Source organism: Hyla sarda, chromosome 8, assembly GCF_029499605.1.
Source record: "Hyla sarda isolate aHylSar1 chromosome 8, aHylSar1.hap1, whole genome shotgun sequence".
NCBI lineage: Eukaryota > Metazoa > Chordata > Amphibia > Anura > Hylidae > Hyla > Hyla sarda.
In genome coordinates, this window is record NC_079196.1 from 56,843,388 (window position 1) to 56,858,598 (window position 15,211).

Sequence of the window (15,211 nt, forward strand, 5' to 3'; positions counted from 1 at the left end):
TTCTTATTTTAAACACAATGATGCCATAATTGTGTACTATGTTTTGCTGTATCTCATTATGTGTAATCCCTGCTACTGGGGAATATATCCTTAACTTCTACTTGTTTGTATTCTTTTTGTGAAAAAATTTTATTAAAAAAAATCTAGTTAAAAAAAGCCAAAGTCTCAACAAAGAGGTCATTTAGAAAATCTGACAAGGAACCAAAAATAGCTGCAAAACGCCAAAAGAATAAAAATAAAAAAAAAAACCGAGAGGAAATGGCATTTTGCAGTTCCCTATTGACTTGCAGCTAACATCTGCCCCCCCCCCCCCCCCCCAAAAAAAAAAAAAAAACAAGTGGAAACTTAGCCTAAAAGGTTCTCCTGCTGACACATTGATACCAGATGTCTTCAGATGTTGTTATGTGGAGTCCATGCATTGATAGTTCAGAGCTGTCCGGTCATCAAAAAAAAAAAAAATACGCATGTCTCACTACTATACAGTAGCTCTGTATTCACACATGATATTTTTAGGACTACATTTTAGTCAAAATATTCACAAAATTGCAGCAAAAAGATTAAATTAAAATAAATTTGATACAACTGAAAACATTACAACTGTGGTATTGGGTTATATTTAACTGCAGCAAATGCATTGGAAAGTTTTCTGTGACAAAAATATCTGTTCCATACATGTGGATGTGGTTCTTTATACAGAATGTGTATGGGATTTATGCACAACATATTTAGATTTATTTAAAAGGGGTATTCCAGATTTTTTTTTTTTTTTTTTACTATGCTACAGGGGCTGCAAAGTTAGTGTCTGTACCTGCGTTTCATGGTGGTCTCGCAATTCTTCTGTTATTTTTGCCCCAATGTTTATTTTTCACAGCATACAAAATGAGTGTCATCTCAGGTTTTCCCAGATTGCAGTGCTGCCTGAGACATTACATAACTAGTCAGATGTTCAGAGGGAGCCTTGTCTTTGCTTCCATGGGTGGAGCGACTGCTGGGTGGGGGGAAGGTCATCTGCAAGAATTGTAGTCTGGCAACAGGTGGAGGCACCCTGCTCAGAAAACACTGGTCTATTGCATTGAAGGGAGCACAGGTCTGTTTCAATGGGCGAGGTGGCTGATGTGTGGGAGGGAGAAAAGTGACCTCACACTTACAAACAAGGAATCATGGGACTTTTAGTTCAAGGGAGGAAATTCCAACAGAAAATAGCCAGTTCACAAAAAGATATCCATAGCGTTATGGTCGACTCAGAACACCGCTGTTTAGCTCCAAGATGAGCACGGATCCTTCCTAAGCATGTCCATCACTGTCTAGCAGGTAAGTACAGTACTTAAATCACCTTATGGTGGATAACCCCTTTAAAGTGTTATGATAATTATTTGTAAAAGCTCCAAAAATACTCACCCTGTTATAGAAACACATTTCTTTAAACACAGTATATTAAGAAAATGCTTAATTTAAAAGGTAAGTATTAAAAGAAAACACAAGATTTCTTCTAACAATAGTAAAGTGTTAAGGGTAACTTTCACGAGTACTGTATTAGAGTATTATATATGCTGAGGATTTTATTACTGACTTTCCAGCAGAAAATCCACAGTATACATATTTATATTATGTATATAGTACGTGCAAACATAATCTAATAGAGTTTGGCTAGGTTCACACCACGCTTTTGTATTCTGTAAAAAATAAATGTTTTACTTTTAGGAGGAAACTTTTAATGAACAGTAAATTTTTGAACATGTAGTTCAGGCAGCATGAAAGTGATGACAGATTCACTATTATAAAGATGTTAATTTCAATTGCTAGTTTTATGGTCCTTTAGGATTCTGTTGCCAGACACTTAAAAAGATTTTTGTTTAACTGGACAGAAAAATTGGATCCTGATTAAGACAAGCTAATAGTTTTATACACGATGAAAGCTCACAATGCAAATCTTATGGATGGATTAATGAATCGGTTTGGATAAAAAAATAAATAAAATAAAAGCCCTGAAAGCCATACAACTACAAACTGAAGAATGATAAAAAGGGCTACATTTATTCACATTAGGGCATATATGCATGTGTGTATAATTAGTTTTTGATAGGGATGCTCTCCGGGATAGGAATACTTCTTTTTATGTGCCCGGGCCGGCTCCCGTGTGTGGCTGCAGGCGGGGGCCGGCCAGAGCATATAAAACCTAATACTGTATACTAAAAACCAGGGGGCCTCCAGCTGTTGTGAAACTAACAACCGGCAAAGTCTGTCCGGGCATGCTGGGAGTTGTAGTTTCACAACAGCTGGAGGCCCTCTGGTTTTTAGTATACAGTATTCGGTTTTATATGCTCTGGTCGGCCCCCGCCTGCAGCCACACACAGGAGCCGGCCCGGGCACATAAAAAGAAGTATTCCTATCCCGGACATCCCTGTGTCCCGAAAAATCTTTTCGGGACATAAGGATGTCCGCCAGTCACTCACCATTCCACGGCGTCCTCCTGCGATCCTCCTTCGGTCCCTCGCTTCTCCGCCTCTATGGTTGTACGCACGGGATGTCACTGACGTCCCGTGCGTACAACCATAGAGACGCAGGAGGACCGCAGGATCGTTGCAGGAGAACGCGCGCTGGCCGAGGCCTGGTAAGTGACCGGCGGCGCGTCATCTTCTTCAGTGTTCCGGTCATCGCTCCTCCGGTCCCGGCACCTACTGCTATGGTCCATAGGCCATAGCAGTAGATGTGACCCCGGGCCGGAGGAGCGGTGACCGGAACACTGTGGGGGCAGCAGTACAGACATACAGCCTCCAGCCATACACTGTATATGGCTGGATGCTGTATGTCTGTGGGGGTAGGGGGGAAGCTGCCTACTTTTGTGGGGGAACTGCTGACCTAATGTGGGGGGGAGCTGTCTACAAATGTGGGGGGGAGCTGCCTACAAATGTGGGGGGGAGCTGCCTAATATTGTTGGGGGGAACTGCCTACTATTGTGGGGGGGAGCTGCCTAATATTGTTGGGGGGAGCTGCCTTATATTGTGGGGGAACTGCCTACTATTGTAGGGGAACTGCCTACTATTGTGGGGAACCTGCCTACTATTGTGGGGAACCTGCCTACTATTGTGGGGGAAATGCTGACCTAATGTGGGGGAGCTGCCTACTATTGTGGGGGAGCTGGCAATCTAATGTGGGGGAATCTAATCTAATGAGTGGAGCGCTGCATTTTACCAGAAGACGGGGAGAAGTCATTTTCGGTTTCGGTATCGGCCGGACATTTTTTTTTTTAATTTCGGTTCTGAAATTTCCATTTCGGTGCACCTCTAGTTTTTGATATACACATATACATCATGGAGTCCAAGAGTTTAAACTTCCTAGCTACAAGAAATATTATTAAAAATAAAAGTACTCCCCTACTAAATACCTTGTGGCTCTAGGGTCCCCAATGGTGCTTATTTTCCTGACAGCTTTAGGCCTCACTTGCGGCGATGTCATGACTCCAAGAAAACAAAGAACCGTGGAGCTCATCAGCACTCTTGCTGCAGGGGATTTACCAAGCAAGTACTGTTACATTTATTTTCTAACATTTTCTGTTCTTAAACTGATCCAGCAGACTGCCCCCTACGTCCCACTCCTATCTGTGCTCTCATTTTGGAGACTGCTGGTGTGAGCGGGTGCTGCCTCCATCTACCAGTCGACTCAGCGCCACAAACGAGACAGTCCGTGCTCAGGGTCAACTCATAAAATGGCACCATTGCATGATTTCTCCACATACTCTTTTTTTACACTGACAGACCAACATGGTTTTAAATGGTTTCATATGACAATAGGTAATACATCAAATCATCCTTTAGAAGATGAAGACATGCAAAGGCAGACATCAGATAAATGGAGCCAAATATAATTTTATTGCTCTTTTTCAAGTCCAAGGCAGAACATCATTCTTTATAATAAAAGATGAAGTATAACAAAGATTCTGAACAAGAAATGGTTTAAAATTGCAACATAAATATCAATTCAGTAGAACAAGATGACAACATGCTAGGAGACATCCAATAATACAACATAATCCTGCTTTCTCTAAAGAACTAAAACAGTTTAATGTAAGAGGAAACATATGTTTAAACCACATGTAAAGAAGCGGTCAGTGAAGATATGTACACCTAGTCTATCTCCTCTTGTGGTCCCTCTCTCTGCTTCTACTTCTCCCCCTGTCTCTACTTCGGCTTCTTTGATCTCTGCTCTTCCCCTTGTCTTTTCCATCCTCATATTCTCTTCTATCTCTGTAGTTACTTCTGCTCGAACTTCTGCTTCTACGCCGGTGGCTTCTGGATCGTTCATTGCTTGGACTTCTGTGAGATCTAGATTTTTCGTGTCTCTGACTCTTGTCTGTTCTCTCTTCCCTGTGATGACCTCTGTTGTCTTCCTGTGTTCTGTGATGTTCCCTCTTTTCTTTATCATCATGGGGCCTCTGGAAATCTTTACCTCTCCTACAGTCTTCCTGTCCACCATCTTCCTTTCTGTGGCTAGTGGAAGGCTCATCTGAATCTTTGCTTTTCCTTAACCGAGACGGCTCTTCACCATCACTGCTACCATCGTCAGAGTTTTTAGAAGACTTCTTATTCTTGGACTTCTTCTTACGCTTCTTTTCCTCCTCATCGCTGGTAGAGTCACTGTCACTGCTAGAAGAGGAGTCACTGGAAGAACTGCTGCTTTTGCGTTTTTTGTGCTTCGTTTTACTTTTTTTCTTCTGTGCCTTCTTTTTCTTTTCTTTCTTTTTCTTTTCAAGGCGATCCAGTTTTCTAAAATTTGAAATAGAAAACAATGTATGTATATCATCATCTATAGAAAATAATTACAGTCAATGACACTTTTATCCTTATCCCCTTTACAGGATAAGGCATGATGATGGGGGTCCGACTATTGGGACTACGGCAATCTTTACAACAAGGTCCTGAGTATCCTGTTTGGTACAGCGCTCGGCTAGCTCTGGCAGCTCCTTTAAAAACAATGAATAAAGCGGCAGTGCACATGTGCAACCACTGCTCCATTCTGACGGAGACTTGGGACCCAGTTCTGGAAATAATGGGAGAGGGGTGTCTCAGCAGTTGGAACCCTGCAATCCCGCAAATGTACACGTATATCCCTTCTACTGTGGATAAAGAATAAGGGTTAGTGACTGGAGTAACTTTTTAAGGTAAAGCCAAGAAAAGGTTTCATTTACTCTAAGATGAGTTTTTATTCGTAAATTACTCCTTGCACTAGTAATAAACAATGAAGCCTCATACTTGCATATATGGAGAGAATAGGCAAACTTTTTGCCTTCTCTAGTGTCAATGAGTAAAGTAAATATAGCGTGAGAGAATGAGCAGTAAGTGGGAAAGAGGGTAATTTAAAGTAAAATTAAGCTATTTTGAACATAAGAATTAAAAAGGGGACACATTGTTAAAAAAAATAATAATTAAAAAACAAAGGGGTCATCTGTAAAGTTTTGTTATAAAATGACTCCCCCTCCTTCTCTGCCATAGAAATTACAATTAATACTTAGCTCAGTCAAACATATAGAATAAAAAGGGAATCTTTCAAAAGGTTATGTTCACATTATCATCATGACTTCCATTCTAGTGGATATGCTTGACAATAAATATCTTTGAGCACCCAATAGGGTTAACTGGGTTTGTGTAAGGTGGCAGTCATTTGGATATGTGAGGAAATCTCTGAATGAAGGCCTATAAAAGGAGTACCTCCAATGTTGTTGCCCTCTGCATGTCCTATTGGATAGTGAAAAGTGAGAGCAAAAGATGAAACCATAGGCTCCTTAATAGTTGCTCTAAGAAATCCAAGCTAGCAGGAGCCATGTGATGACAACCATTAAATACACACATACATACATACATATATATATATATATATATATATATATATATATATATATATATATATATATATATATATATATATATATATATATATATATATATATACACACACATATACATACACACACACACACATTTATTTATATATAAATTTTCTTGCCTTCTGGAAAGATCTCTCTGGCTTGGCATACATTCCCAGTCACTTTCTAAGACTTTCGAGTTAAAATGAAAAAGAATTTCCCTCCAGGAAACCCATCTCACATCAGATAAGAAAACACTTACTCTCTCGCCCGTGGATACAGTTGTCCCTACACTCTTTCCATACTCGGTACTCTAGGGGTGTGTCTGTCCTGATACATAGGTCACTCAGATGGGGGCCCATTACTATCCGTAGAGATCCTCACAGTAGATATTTGTTTATTCATGCCTTTATACATAACGTCCCATGTGTCTTAGTTTCCCTGTATGTGCCACCTCCTGCTTCTCTAGACATAATACACATGGCAGTCGTTTTTGCAGCTGACTATCCCACTGCCAGGACCATTTGTCTTGGCGACTTTAACTTACTAGTAGACCCTGCCCTAGATATAGTCCATGGGGTATTCCCCTTGCTCTGCCTCTTACCACACAGACCACACCATTCGCATCTTTACTGGAGGAAGTGGGTTGGTTAATGTCTTTGGGACCAGTCATCCTACTCTCAGAGTTTACTCCTGTCACTCCCCGGGTCGCAATGCACTCTCTCGTATAGACTTAGGATTTTGTAATGCTTTAGCTTCTTCGTTGGTATCTGATGTTGTTTATGCTCCTCATGGTGTTTGTGACCACTCCCCATTACAGCTGACATTATCTGTGGGTTCGGCCTGTGGTTGTCCCCGTTGGAAGATTCATCCCTTTTGGTTAGACCTTATCGGCCTCTCAGATAGGATCCCCGATCAATTGCAGGTGTTTTTACAGGCAAAAGTAGTAGATACCCCCTTAACGTTGGTTTGGGAAACCTTAAAGGCCTATTTGCGGGGCTGTCTCCGCTCTACAATTTCCTACATAAAAAGAGGGAGGACACCTGTAGAGGTAGAATTAGCAGCCAGGTGCTCTGAATTGGAAGCATTGTATGTTGAGGACTCATCGGAGGCTCGTAAAGTGGCTTGGCTCTCAGCTGGCCGCCAGTATATGCTACATTGGAATGAGAAAATGAATAGAAAAAAATTGTTCTTTACTAAACAACACTATTTTGAGCACAGTATTCAGTCTAGTAAACTATTGGCCCATTTGGTCCACCAAAATTTTTTGTTTTGAAACTCAGCGCCTCTGATGGGTCGACCTTTTATTGATAATGATCATTCTATATGGATCTATATAGTTCTAAAGTTCAATATGATCTTTTTCGGCGACAGGCCTTCCTGGATGGCATCCAGTTCCCCACCCTCCCTAATACCCGCCGGGAACTTTTAGACGCCTCTCTTGAAGAGTTACAGCAGGCTATTAAAGACATGGCCGCAGGTAAGGCGCTGGGACCAGACGGGCTCCGGGTTGAGGTATACCTCCGTTACTCTGAACTCCTTTTACCGGTTCTGAATGACATGTATACTTCGGCCTTCCGCTCCGGTGCCCTTCCCCCTTCTCTATATGAAGCCACCATAGTGGTTATTTTGGAACCTGATAAGGATCCTATGGATTGTGGTTCCTATCGACCCATATCCTTGTTAAACCTTGACTACAAAATTCCTACTAAAGTACTGGCCAATAGGTTGAATCAAGTCAGTCTTAAGATTGTCCACCCCGACAGATCGGGATTCACGCCTGGCAAGTCTACCTCGGACAACATCAGGAGGGTGCAGGTTGCTGTCCAGACGGGACTGTACTGCAGGGGGATTGGGCTTTGCCCGCGCCAAAGCCTTTGACTCCATTGAATGGGTCCATCTGCAGGAGGTGCTTAGTAGATTTGGTTTCGGCCCTGTATTCCAGAAATGGATAGCCATTCTCTACAAATCTCCAATAGCACAGGTCATAGTTAATAATAGTTGCTCCCTACCATTTCTCCTGGGCAGGGGACACGTTAGGGGTGCCCACTGTCACTGCTTTTTGCGGTGGAGCCTCTGGCGCTCCTTATAAGGCAAGATGTTACATATGAGGGCATGTGTTTGGGAGGCATGGATGACTGCATATGACTCTATGCTGACAATATGGTCTTATTCATGTCCAGGCCCAAGATTGTTTTACCCCATGTTACTAACTTGATGGATAGGTTCGGTGTTTTCTTGGGCTTCTGCATCAACTGGGCAAAATCTGTGTTCATGCCTTTATTGGAGGGGGACTGGCCTTCAGTAGTATGTGGCCTACCGGTTGTCCAATCCTTTAAATACTTAGGTATAATTATTAATAGAGACCCAACCTTAGATCTCCACTCTAAGATTTTTCCCCTACTCCATTATGTACGTTCCAAATTTAAAATATGGGGCTCTCTCCCCTTGGCGGTGTCGGGCCGTATAAATCTAATTAAACTGATTATTCTCCCTAAATGTATCTATTGTCTGGAGCATTCTGCCAGCCCTGTTCCGAAGTCCTTTTTTAATTTTCTTCAGTCTCTGTCACCTTTCATATGGGGTCAGAATAGATGGAAGGTGGCCTTGTCGATTTTGCAGCACCCTAAACAAGAGGCAGGGGCGGCGCTCCCAGACTTCTATCTGTACTACCTGGCCAGTCAACTCCGATATCTCAGGTCCTGGGTCTTGCCTGACCCCTTGCCTGGTCCTGAACAAATCCAAGCTAGATTGATGCATGATGCCTTCCTGCGTCCTCTCTAGGAGGGATCGACATTGGGTGGGCTGCTCCCCTGCCACAAAATAGCGATACAGGTTTGGAAGGCAGCTAAAGGGATACATACTTTTACTGATGTGCCATCCGACCTACCACTGTGGCATTACCCCCACCTACCTCAGTCGCTGGGGTCTCTGGACTCCGGCTTCTGGAGTGGGTTGGGCATTGTTTCTTTGTCTAACCTTTACACTGACGTGAGTATTAATGTTCTTTTCCCAGCTGCAAGAGTCTTACAATGTGCACAGGAATTTCTCTACAAATATCTGCAGTTATGTCATGCTCTGCAGGACTTTTTGAGGAACTTTCCATCTGAGGCAAAGTAGTGACACGTGACATTTGGGTAAAACCAATAAAACAAGGATCAGCTCCATCTTTGACAACGTGGCTAATCCTCATGCAGATTTGCAGCAGTATAAACTGCACATACTCAGTGGAAAGCCAAGGGTCAGCCTTGGATTACCCGCTACAGCAATACATTTCAGAATATCACACCATGTGAGGATTGTGCCCTATTGGGGCTTAAAGTTAGGGCATACCCTCATCAGTCAATCCATGATTTTATATATATATTACACACACTGTATATGAAAAAGTCTGTAAAACCAATTCACTTTGCTATAGCTGGAATGTTCTCCACATAAGTAAAATCCCAACAATGGTTCATGACCAAATTGCTGGAGAAATCTCGCTGGTTTACTGTTATCCAAGTGAAAAAAAATAAAAATAAAATTGTCACTCAAAACTAATGTGCGGTTTGCAATAGCTTTACATTCTACTAAATGTACGTATGTGTAATTTATGCAACACCCACCATTGTTTTGTGTAATCCAGGCATCCCTGCTGTCAAAGCAATGCTAACCAATAGACAGACTATTCAACAATTTTAAGCTCTAAATCCTATAATTCTCCTTACTCTTTGCACGGTTGAATATTTTCCCTCAATGGACGGACCAATTATGGTATACATTGCCACTTTACAAACACCTGGATCCTGCTGTGAAATCAGACTTCATACATATCCACCACAGTAGAGAACGGGGACAGGAATCGACTTAATAAGGACACCAATGTAGAATGGGGTCAGATTCGATAAGATGTAGATCTACTATCACACAACAAACGGAATTAAATTCATGGTGTGTTATGGTCCCAAAGCAAATGATGCCTGATAACAGTAAACTGTAAAATATATCCCCCGCTGGCTTGTAATGTGGAAGGAAAGGCTCATCATATAGGTAGTACAGATTTCATCTACACGAAAATTTAATTTAGATTCGTCATGGTACATTGGTCAGTACAGGATTTGTGAGCCTGTAGTTTTCTTGCTGTTGCAAAACTACAACTCCCATCATGATGGGAGTTGTAGTTTTGCAACAGCTGGGGAGTCACAGGTCGGGGAATATTGATGTATACTATGCTCTTGGAATATTGATGTATACTATGCTCTTGCTGTTGCAAAACTACAACTCCCATCATGATGGGAGTTGTAGTTTTGCAACAGCTGGGGAGTCACAGGTCGGGGAATATTGATGTATACTATGCTCAGAACAGCTACTGCACTTTAAACATAGTCCGAAGTCTTTCATTATGTTCTTCAAGTCACAAAAAGCTCCTGAATTACCTCAAAAGCTTCTGCTTTTGCTTTGTAGATAAGGATTTTAAAAATTCCACTTCCGGATCATCATCTTCCTCAGGTTCACTGACAACATATCCCTGAAGGAAAAAAATAAAAAATAAATAAATAAATTTAAAATAAAGCATGAAAGCATGAATATAATTTGTGTACATAAAGTAAACTATATTTAAAGGGGTACTCCGGTGAAAACCTTTTTTCTTTTAAATCAACTGGTGGCAGAAAGTTAAACATATTTGTAAATTACTTCTATGAAAAAATCTTAATCCTTCCTGTACTTATTAGCTGCTGAATACTACAGAGGAAATTCTTTTCTTTTTGGAATGCTCTCTGATGACATCACGAGCACAGTTCTCTCTGCTGACGTTATTATAATAATAATAATGCTTTATTTATTGTTGTCCTTAGTGGGATTTGAACCCAAGTCCCCAGCACTGCAAGGCAGCAGTGCTGACCACTGAGCCACCTTGCTGCCCTTAGCATACATCTGCTATGCATGGTTGCTAAAATGGACAGAGATGTCAGCAGAGAGCACTGTGCTCGTGATGTCATCAATGTTCCAAAAAGAAAGGAATTTCCTCTGTAGTATTCAGCAGCTAATAAGTACTAGAAGGATTAAGATTTTTTTTAATAGAAGTAATTTACAAATATGTTTAACTTTCTGCCACCAGTTGATTTAAAAGAAAAAAGGTTTTCACCGGAGTACCCCTTTAATGGGCTCCTTAGAGGGGTAGTCCAGGTAACTGAACTTAATCCCCTACCGCATGGACAACCCTCCTCCCAGTTACCTCCTGTACGAGGCCCCGGCTACTTAGACCTCTGGCCTCCATCTTCCTTGACACATGCAGTTGACAGCCTGCTCAACTAGTCACCAGCTGAGGTGTGACATCGCTGTGGCTGGTGATTGGCTGAGAGGGCTATTACTTGCTCTTGTCCAGAAAGGTGGGTGCAGGTGTGTGCAAGGTTTTTGCCAAATGAGGAGTGGATCTAAAAACACAGAAAAAGGTGCAACTCCATTTTAGTTTTTCTTAGTGAACCCAGCCTTATGGAGCTAAGGCTGGGTTCACACCACGTTTTTGCAATACAGTTCCTGTATCAGGTTTTTGATTAAAAAAAACGGATTCCTCAAAACCTGACTAAACCGTATCAAAACGTGTGTACAAATTTTTATCTGTATACGGTTTGCAAAATGATGTCTGGTTGCATCCGTTTTTTTAAGAAAAAAACCATATACGTTTTGAACTTTTCACTCCATTATGAATAAAGTTTCACTTGTTTGAATGAAATTCCAAGAAAAAAAAAAAAAAGTGGAAAGTCAAAACCCGTATGGTAAAAACTGGATGGAATCGTACGCACATACAGTTCTGTACGGTTTCCATTGACTCCCATGTTAAAAAAAAAAAAAAAAAAAAAAACGTATACGGGTCCATACGGTTTTTCACCCGGACCAAAAACCGTGGTAGGCCACGGTTTTCTGTCCAGAAAAAATAAAAGTTGAAAACCATGTGGTTTGAAAAACGGAGACAACCGTATACAATATGGAGCATACGGTTTTGAATGGAAAGTTTATGGCCACGGTTTGCTGTTTAAAAAAAACAAACGTATCCAAAAACTATAGAAAAATCGTGGTGTGAACCCACCCTAACAGGTGTATTTATTCATTTGAGTAAGACATTACTATAATACTACAACCCCCTCTATAGACAAGAATGGACACAGGCCATTGATTACATTTTCACTGTCCGCAGCTGACACTAGGAGGGGAAACTTATTGAAGATTAATGTGAGCATAAACCTGTCTTTAATGAGTTACCCCCAAATGGTGGTGGTGGGCAGCAAGTAGCTTATCATTTAGGCTCTGTCCACATTAAGGTCAGTGGCTCCGAAAGGAATCTGATTTGCCATGAAATAAAAGCACAAAATGATTGACACCATTACAGAACCTGATGGACCATATTAGAAAAGTTAGTGGGGTCTGTTGGGCACAGCTAATGTCTGTCATTCAACTGCATGTCTGGAATGGCAGTCATGGTCTCCGTTGCAGCTGAAGCCATAATGGCAGTGAGAATAGAGCTTTAAAAGATGTTATCTGGATATAGATTTTTATTTTTATTTTATTATCGGTTTGGCAGCTAAGAAGACAAAATAAAATCAGACAAAACGTGTCTACCTACCCAAGTCCCACGCAGTTCCTGCTGTAATCTAGTCCCTAGGTTGACGTTCTGCTTCCTATGGACTCTTCTCCGCACTGACGGCCCACTAAGCCAATCACTGGCTGAGGCGGGACTCCACTGTGGGAAGCGATTGGCTGAGTGGGCCGTCAATGCAGAGATGAGTCTGGAATAGGAAGCAGAATGACAAGAAGTGGACCAGATGATGACGCAGGGGACCCAGGTGTGTGTGTAAATATATATCTCCTTATGTATATTCAGGGGTCCTGGCTGTCTCAATCATGTATATAAGAGTGTAAAAGAACAAAAGACAAAACCAAAATATAATAAAACTAACTTCATTAAAACCTCTGCGAAAGATTTCCAAAGAATAAAAAGCTGCCATGTAAATAAAGCATTGACACCTACAATGGCCTGCACCTTTTTAAAAGAGGCGGAGACCCCCCCACTATATTAAACAATGCACCTTACAAATTTTCTCTGTCTCTATGTGGGTCCCAATTTGTAGTGTCTGTAAACTTTATGGCATATGAATCCTATATTATTTTTAAACTACCATATAAAGCTACATGCAGCTGTCAGCTTTAATTCATTTATAGTACTTTTGCCTTTTTTCTAGAAAAGTTTAAAAAGGGTAACTCTCATTAAAACTAATTTCTGCTATTGCACTCCTTATGGTAAATAAAAAATATTTCTAAAATACTTTGTTTAAAAAAAAAAAAACCCTGAAGTTTTCTATGTTTTTAATTTGTGCTTAAAAAAGCTCAAGAGCATATTTCCCCCCATCTCATACACAGACTTTGGACCGAAGTCCAAACACAGAATGTGCAACCTGGAGTGCTGAGGGGGGTGTGTCCAGCCTCATCCAATCATGGCTCCTCTCGCACTTAACTGCCATATGCTGTTGGTTGGACCCCCCCCCCCCCCTCAGCACTCCAGGCTGCACTTCCTGTGTTTGGACTTCGGTCCAAAGTCTGTGTAGGAGATATGGGGGGGGGGGGGGGGGGGGGGGAAATGTGCTCTTGAGCTTTTTTAAGCACAAATTAAAAACATAGAAAACTTAAATTTTTTTTGAAGCAAATTATATAAATACTTTTTATTTACCATAAAAAGTGCAATAGCAAAAATTAGTTTTACTGAGAGTGCCCATTTAAAAAAAAATAAAATCTATCTATCTATATATCTTTCTCTTTGTTTACATGCTATTACCAACTCATCTCTGTTCTTCTAAAGTGTATTTCTGGTGGCTGCTATAAAAGCAGAAGTATACAGTACACAGACAATGTAATGTGCAGGGAGAGCACATACAATAAAAGAGACAAGGCACAAAGCAGGACTATGAGAGACGGTAATACCCCGCACCAAGTTTAATATCCGTGTCCTTTACAAACTGTTCTAATGTGTTGCCGTTTGTACCTATACGCGGCATTGTCTGGATTTAAAAGCTCTTGACAAATCCATCACTAAAAGTGCTGAGAACAGATTGCCGGGAGAAAAAAAAAAGGCTTTATGGAGTGGCCATCAGGCAGCAACGGCGTTACACTTAGGTGTGTTGTTGCTGTGGAAATGTCGGCTTTTTATTATGAATATTCAATTACAGAGATCTCCGCGTGCCAGGATGATACAATCTAATGCACCCAGTTTTCTTTTATCCCGGCACCATCAAGTCAATGCGGAGTGCTGCCATCTGCAATTGTGTCCATCTGAAAACAAATTCCTTTCTAGATTCTTCCTTTGTCAAAGCTCTCTGGGATCAGCAGGTAGCACGGAACAGACAATGTGGTCGGAGATAATGGTTATATTTATTCAAGTTCACACTCTGCCTCCTTGGGGAAGGGGGGGGGTGCAATTTATGTAAAGACACACAAGTAACAAATAAAAATAAAAAATGGGGGGGGGGTATAGGGGGGAACAAACAACATTTTTTTCCTTGCACTATAAGTAGAAAATGTAAATGCCATCGTGATTCACTTTGGTGTCATTCTCTCCCTATGGATATGCAGATTGGCAAAGTAGTAATTTCCGGGCTATCAGATGAAAATTTACAGATATTTTCAGCTTATGGATAAAAAAAAAAAATCAAAAAAATACATAAAATCATTACCTGTGATAGATCATTTACGGTCAGATTTCTTCCCAGTACATTTTGTTTCAGTGCAAACCCACTGTTTCTCATCTCCGCCATTAACTCCGAGGGGTGCATTGATGGCCCTGAAAAGAGGAATTTCAGTTTGAATGCATCATTGATATCTCCCTACCTTTATTCTGACTCCACGGTAGGAATGCGTTTGAAGCTTTGTTAAGTAAAATCGGTGCTAAATCAACTCAATAATCTTCTGCTGGGAAAAGCATCGGATATGATTTTCTAAAACAGCGGCCAGGGGGATTCAGAATACAAAATAATTGCATTTGTGTTTAAGCGAGGAGCTGGATTCTCCTCTTATGTAACTCGCTAATACTCAAAACTACACGCCGGGTGTACGGAGAGTCAGGGCGGTTCTCATTACAGGAGAAGGTTTGGAAGGTATCCTGGTGTTACCTAGATTAAGAAAAAGACCTCTCACTGCCTACACCCCGTACAAAGCTACCCTACAAGACAAATATGTGAAACTGTCTGCCAGCTATAAATATATATATTATATATACATACAAAAAAAGAAGAAAAAATATTCATGTCCACAGTGCAATACAGTGTTGAAGTGTTACTTGTTCTTAAAAATCCAGCTTATGTGAAATGATCATTATTCCAC

The 15,211-nt window shown here is 41.0% G+C and overlaps 1 protein-coding gene across 1 annotated transcript in view; it reads right to left on the reverse strand.

Annotated features, from left to right (window-relative positions):
• Positions 1-3,848: 3,848 nt before the first annotated feature.
• The window catches only part of CIR1 (corepressor interacting with RBPJ, CIR1), a 45,735-nt gene continuing 34,372 nt past the window's right edge, over positions 3,849-15,211 (reverse strand). Inside the window, exons 8-10 of the mRNA XM_056535640.1 lie at positions 14,566-14,672; positions 10,279-10,370; positions 3,849-4,763 (exon numbers count right to left, since the gene is read on the reverse strand). Of these exons, the coding sequence (XP_056391615.1) occupies positions 4,130-4,763; positions 10,279-10,370; positions 14,566-14,672 (833 nt within the window). The 3' untranslated portion in view covers positions 3,849-4,129. The remainder of the gene's footprint in view (positions 4,764-10,278; positions 10,371-14,565; positions 14,673-15,211) is intronic.